General features: G+C 32.6%; 1 protein-coding gene across 1 annotated transcript; it reads right to left on the bottom strand.

Annotated features, from left to right (window-relative positions):
- Positions 1-6,407: 6,407 nt before the first annotated feature.
- Positions 6,408-6,833, bottom strand: LOC140451226 (uncharacterized). The gene has a single exon (XM_072544960.1). It carries the CDS (start codon positions 6,831-6,833, stop codon positions 6,408-6,410), a length of 426 nt encoding a protein of 141 aa, XP_072401061.1.
- Positions 6,834-7,211: the final 378 nt, after the last annotated feature.

Here is a 7,211-nt window from a genome sequence, read left to right as displayed (position 1 = left end):
TGTATTGGTTACTGCGGACCTAGCTAGACTATCTGCCTTTTCGTTACTATCTATTCCAACGTGTGACTATACCCAGAGGAACTCTACTGTCAAATTGTTTTGGTATATACGGTATAAAATTAACTTAATCTGCTGCAATGTTGGATGAGAGGGATAGATCTGAGAAATTGATGTCAGACAACTAAGTGAATCAGATATTATAAGAGATTTGGGAAGTTTTTTTTCTAGAATATAGGTTAGGGCCTTATTGATGGCAAATAGTTCTGCTGTGAAAATACTTGTCTTAGGAGACAATTTATAGATGGAATGTTAATGGGATGTCACAAAGCATGCTCCTACTCCATTTATGGTCTTAGATGCGTCTGTGTATATAAAATGGAAATTTTTGTACTGTGTGAGAACATGGAGAAAGTGAGTTTTAAAAAAATTTGGTATCACGTTATTTTTGTTATATGCTGTAAGTTTAAGGTTACAAAGCGGAGAGCGAACAACCCAAGGAAAACATAAATTTATTTCACAGATAGGATAAATGGGAAGTAGTTCAATATTAAAATCGAATAAGTATCTATTAGCTCGTTCATAGAAAGGTACAGGACCCCTATTTCTTTTTCGATAGACCTCCTGGAACCTGTTAGCAACAGCATGATGAAGAGCTGGATTTTTTGTGTTAGATTTTATACTCGAGACATACGATAGAGTTAAGTATTTTCTTCTTAGGTTTAAGGGTGGCTCTCCAGCTTCACAGAGTAGACTGTCCACAGGACTGGTGCAATATGCTCCTAGAGCAAGTCTAACGGCTGAACTCTGAAGAGTATCCAAAGTTTTAAGCAATGCTTGGTTTGCGGTGTTATACACAACACATCCGTAATCCAGTTTTGATCTAATTAAAGCTCTATATAAATTTATTAGAATTGGAAAATCTGCTCCCCAATTTTTATGTGATACAGATTTCATAATATTTAGTCCAGCTTGGCACGATACTCTTAGCGAGTGTATATGACTTGTCCAACTTAATTTTGAGTCCAGTTGCATCCCTAGGAATTTAATTTCTTTTGTATATTCTATAGGAGAATTGTTTAAAAATAGATTTGGGAGCTTTTGTGTATTTGATTTTCGTGAAAAATGTACAGCTTTTGTTTTAGTGTTGGAAAACTGGAGCCCAATATTGTTAGACCACGATTCTATCGACTTAAGAGCTGCAGAAATACGATTATGAACCGATAATATGTTTTTATTTCTTGCTAGAATTACCAGATCATCAGCATACAAAAAAGTTTTAATTGTGCGATTGCAGTCCGACACAACATTATTAATAGCAATTAAAAATAGTGCTACGCTTAGATTCGAGCCCTGTGGAATTCCATTTTTCTGTAATTTAGATTCAGACAAATGGTTATTGATTCGAACTTGGAAATATCGTTGCCGTAGAAAGTTTGAAATAAAAGCAAACATGTTACCGTGAATCTTCCAATTGTGGAGTGTGGCTAAAATATCGTAGCGCCATACTGTATCGAAAGCCTTTTTTACATCAAAGAATATGACTAAACATTCTTGATTACATATAAATGCTTCATGAATTTCTGATTCTAATGATATTAAGTTATCTAATGTTGATCTATTTTTCCTAAATCCACTTTGTTCGGGTATAATAAGATGTTTATGGTCAATATACCACATGAGTCGATTGGCAATGATCTTTTCTAGCAACTTACACATTGCATTCGTGAGAGAGATTGGTCTATAGGATTCTGCTTCAAATTTAGGTTTACCTGGTTTGTGTATTGGAACTATGATTGACGAGTGCCATATGTGTGGGAATACCTTATTCATCCATATTAAATTGAATAGTTGCAATAATAGTTCTTGGCCTACTAGTGGTAGGTTCTGTAGAAAAAGCACAGGTATATTATCTGGTCCTGGACTAGTATTTCTAACGGAGTTAAGAGTTTCAATAAGTTCAGTCAAGCTTATAGGATTGTTTATTGGTGAAGTGTCATTGATTATTGGTATTCCTTTATTTTCTTCAAATCGTTTCTTATTTAAGAATTCTACTGAATAGTTTTCATCACTAGAAGCGGTACAGTATTGATTTGCCATTATTTCAGATATATTGCATTCGGTACTCAATGTCTGATTGTCTTTTAGTACTTTATAGAGTGTTGTGAATTTTTTCCAGATATACTTCTAATCATGTTCCAGATTTGACCAATTGGAGTAGATCTATTGATTTCTGAAACACACTTTTGCCATGACTCTTGCTTGCTTTTTTTAATAATAAATCTACATTTAGCTCTTATTCTTTTAAATTCTAAATGATTTTCAGTAGTTTTATATCGTTTATATCTATTAAAAGCCGATTTAGATTCCCTTATTGCCTGTTTTCACGCATCGTTCCACCACGGTACAGGTGAATGTTTTGGATGAAAAGCTGTTTTTCCAATGGATTTATTCGCTGCATCAATGATGACTTTATTGAAAAATAATGTTTTCTCGTTAATATCTTGTTCTGAGTCTAACATTTCTCTAAGATTCATAGCTGATGAAGAAATCAATGTTGAGAACAGTGTCCAGTTGGCTTTATTTAAGGACCATTTGGTGATGTGTGTATTGTGCTTATGGTACAACAGATTGTTAACTAAGATGGGAAAGTGATCACTTCCATACAGATCAGGTAAAGTGTCCTATGATAAACTAAACTGAAAACTCTCCTGTTGCAGCATTATATTGAGTATTCCTGCCGTCATTAAGTAGATTTAAATTGAGATTATTTGGGATATTTTCTATTTTTCTTCCCATTTTTGTTAATTTTTTTGAGCCCCATAATGAATTATGTGCATTAAAATCTCCCAGTATAATTCGAGGTGTAGGAATCTAACATAAAAGATTAGAAATATCTGCTATACTTGGATCAGAATTAGGTGCGATGTAAAGACTGCAGATGTTAACTTTTAGTGGACCTACTAAGCACACCGCTACAGCCTCTAGATTTGTTATTAGAGGAATACTGTAATATTCATAGGAATTCTCGATAAAAATTGTAACTCCACCACTGGCATGTTCTTGATTTTGCCTAATTTTAGATACGCTTGTATAATTTCCCAAATTATGAATTTTGTTTTTTTTTAAAATGAGTTTCTTGTAGACAAATTATAGAAGGTGAATTTTGAGCAATTATTAATTGTAACATTTCTAAACGGGTATAATAACCGTTCAAATTCCACTGTAAAATAGACTTGAACATGAGCTTATGTAGAAGGTTCTATGGAGGAGTCGCTATCGAGCTGAGGTTTTAGTTGTTGAATTAATTATTTTAGTACATCGCGATTTCATTTTTTTTTATATAATGTGAGGATAGATCTCTTTTAACAGATTAAGTAAGCCTAATGTGTCTTCTGTATAAGTTTTAGATAGACTCAATTTATCTGGAGATCCTAAAGCATTTTCAAAAAAATCAGTTAGTTGTTCAAAATTTAATATCGGTGTTATAAGTTTATTAGTAATAAAATCTTTTACGGGTTCCATACTGTTAGCAATAGTCTCAGAATTATCAATAGTTTTGGATTTTTTAAGTTTTTGTATTGGTTTTGTGAAATTTTCTTTAGGTTCTTGTAAAGGTGGGGATAAAATTTCATCAAGGCTGCGCTTAGCTGTGTTTACTTCTTTACTATGTGTATTAGTTATTTCAAGTGTATCAGTGGTATCTATTGATATGCTATTGATAGGGCATGCTAGTGTTGAGGAAGAGTTTGGGATTGATGTATGAGGTTGTGAAACATTAGGTGTTGTTGATAACTGGGTAGTTGTTATATTTGTATCTGTGCATGTAGTTTGAGAACTTGGGAATGATGTTGAGGGTGATATTTGCGATGCAGTTAATATTGGTGTAGTTAATGAAGAAGGTATAGTCGAGGATTGTAAGGAAAAGGAATTCGCTGAAGATGCTGATGTGGTCGGGACGTCATGTGGAAGAGTATTAACTACTGTATTTATAGTAGTAGTTGGCACTGTTGTTGTTAAGTTTTGATTTGTACAGGATGGACAATTTGCAACAAAATGGTCAGATTGTTTACAATAGTAACACATCTGTTTTTCTAAAGATAAGAAAATACGATAAGATGTTTGTTCGTGGTTTATGACAATTAAGGAAGGAATTAATGTAGCTTCTAAAGGAGAGATAAATGTATGTCTTCGAAAGCTCAGTATATGTCTATATTCTGGGTTTGTTGTACCTATTCGTAAAAAATTAATTGGAGTTAATAAATTGAGGCCACACTTTTTAAGTTCAGATTCTATGAAAGTGTGAGGAATACTAGGGCAAACATTAGAGATCAGTAATCTTTCATTTGGTGTAATTAAGCGTCGAGCATAAATTATTTGTTGATTGATGGTTATTCTTCCGTTGTCAGCATTCATGACAGTTTCTACTAATTCTTCACTAGCTAGGTAAATACAAATACGGTGATTTGAAATTCGTGATGAAAAAATAATATAACTTGGTTCTATAATTTTTCCCAGTGCAAGTAGATATTCCTCAAGTTTGGCGTTTTCCAGAGCATTATATAAAATAGCTTGTTTCTTGGATGGGAATTTTGGATTTGAATTGATTAACGCTGCAGAATATGAAGAAGTTTTATGTGATGTCAATAACATTTGGGGCCTCGACGCCCCTGGGCTATTAACATCATCCATTTTCGTTTTTTAATGACATCAGGTAATATAAACAATATGAACTTGTTGTGAAGTAAGTATCTAATTAGATTAAAATTACTTACAGATTTTCTCCAATAAGTTCACTAATTTTTATTTATAATAACACAACACTTTAATTAAGTGGATATAAATAAAAGCACAAAAACTAGGTGCGATTAGACTGGTAATTAAATACGTCCAACCTCGCCAAAGGTTCAAAACGTTCTCGAGATTTACCATTCTTGAGTTAAGAATCGATAGTTGTAATATTCATGTAGACATATAGAGTAAATCTTTATTTGAATATTTTTCTTCGCGCATGTTAAGTCCACAAATGTGTTTATGGTTTCCTTTTGACTGATTGCACAGTAAACATACAAAAAAATGTATCTAATTCTTGATTACACTGTACAGTAATATGTTTTCATTTTCTCATTAAGAAAAATTTGGGTGGTATTGTTAGTATTGTATTAATAAATACTTACCACTACAAATGTAAAATAAATTAAAAAACCGTATTTTTGTTTATCTTCGACAGTGCTTCAAATATTTGGAGCTTTTATGCCTAATCCAAAATGTAATTGTAATTGTTTTTATTAAAAGTGTACTGATAAAAATTATTTCTCAACGGATTTAATATTTATATGTCAGAGTGTTCTACTATTCGGTATATTATATATTTTCGGCAATAAAAATTTTAGTATCCATCATTCTCAGTATTTGTTCATAAAAGTATCATCCCGTTCCTTATAAATCTCGCTTAAATGTTAATGCACTGCTATAAATCCCATAATTTAATCCCATAAACACATTCATTGTCAGGTAATTTCGACTTAGCAGTAAATTCTGTTCAGCATTTAAGCTTTAATAATGTTTGACAGTAATAACATCCCACCCCAGTCAATAGCCGAACATTACCTAATACCGACATGACCTCATGGTGTGTAACACCGTCATTAGGCCATTGTTTGGGGCCTTTAGTGCCTTGCGGACCCTTTAGCTCCTCGCCGAAGCCGCCGTCCCCGGACTTGTAGGGATTTACATGTGTCGGTGCTTGTAGATTCTGAGGATATTGCAGAAAATCGTTCGACTACGAGGAAATTGTAATTACGTATTGTTTTCGCAAGAATTTTAAGAAAACGTTTATATTCAATGTCCCAAATAGTAAATCCCACACACATGATTTAAATTCACTTAGCAAATATTGGAACATGCGCCCGCCCTACTCTGATGCGCAAATGTTTTTTTTTAATAATGCTTAAAACCACGTAAAATTTTTAGCTTGAGTAATGTACTGAGACGGACTTTTGGTAGTTTTGTAAACTTTAAAGTTTTAATTATTAAAGTTGAATTTATTGTTCTTCTAAAAATTTGACATGTGAAATTTAGTTGATTAAACGTTTTAATTGAGACATAAAAATTTCAGAATCAATTTAAAATCAGAAAAATATCGAAAATCATACAGTTGGAGATGTGTAAATTGTACCCAAACCAAAATAAAAGAAAAGCATAAATTAAAAAATTTTCCTTGTTCTTAAACAAGTTTCCAAAGTTATATATTTAGCAAAGCTAAACCTAAAATTCATTCAATAGTACTAAGTGATCTCAAATATCTCAATTTCAGAAAAATAAATCAAAAGCTCATCCTAAATTTATCTCGGTTAATTCTTTAATGTTGACAAGTTGTTTTAAAAAAATACAAACAGTTTAAAGTATTTTTACACCGATAAGGAATAACTGCAATTGTCACTCTCACTATTAGCCCCAACTTCTATAATTAGTAGTTCCACTATCACCTCCATCACATTATCGAGTCCCCAGAACTTTTTTTCTACTGTATTTTTAACATACTCTACACAGTTTTTGCTCACAGTTTCATCGAAGAGGTTTTTTACATCTGCGAATTTAGAAGTTTTGTTGTCGGCAGCAACAAAATTTTTAGCATCAGGCCATATGAGCTCAATTGGATTGAGCTCACAATAATACGGTGGTAAACGCAAGACAGTTTTATTTTGTTCTCTTGTCATTTCGTCTACGACACGTTTATTAAAGTCTATCTTAAGTGGGACCACTAATTGCAAACGTTTCACTTTTAACATATCGTCATCGAAATGAATATCTTTTGAGTGTAGCCACTGTTTCATTTTCTGGTTCTTTCAAGATGTAGTAGGTACTTTTTTAATTTTACAAGAATGATACCTAAGAGGCATTATCAAGAACTATCACACAGTTATCTTCTAAATGAGGCAATGTACTTGCAAACCACCTTTCGAAACTTTCAGTGTTCATCTCTTCATGATAATTGTTGCTCTTTTTTGACCCAAACATCCATAAATCATTTCTACAAAAATTTTGCCCTTGCCTAATGGATTTTTAAGACCTGTTAATAACCTTTTTTACAGTATTAATAATAAGTTATTTACAGTACACCCTTTTGGTATAATTCATCTGCCCTGCACATTTTAGGCGGAAATGTGTATTTGCCTAGCAGTTTTACCTTTTTTGCTCAACATTAAAGACGG

The sequence above is a fragment of the Diabrotica undecimpunctata genome, chromosome 9, assembly GCF_040954645.1.
Source record: "Diabrotica undecimpunctata isolate CICGRU chromosome 9, icDiaUnde3, whole genome shotgun sequence".
NCBI lineage: Eukaryota > Metazoa > Arthropoda > Insecta > Coleoptera > Chrysomelidae > Diabrotica > Diabrotica undecimpunctata.
Note: the sequence above shows the minus strand (reverse complement) of the source record. Positions and strands in the feature narration are given on the sequence as shown.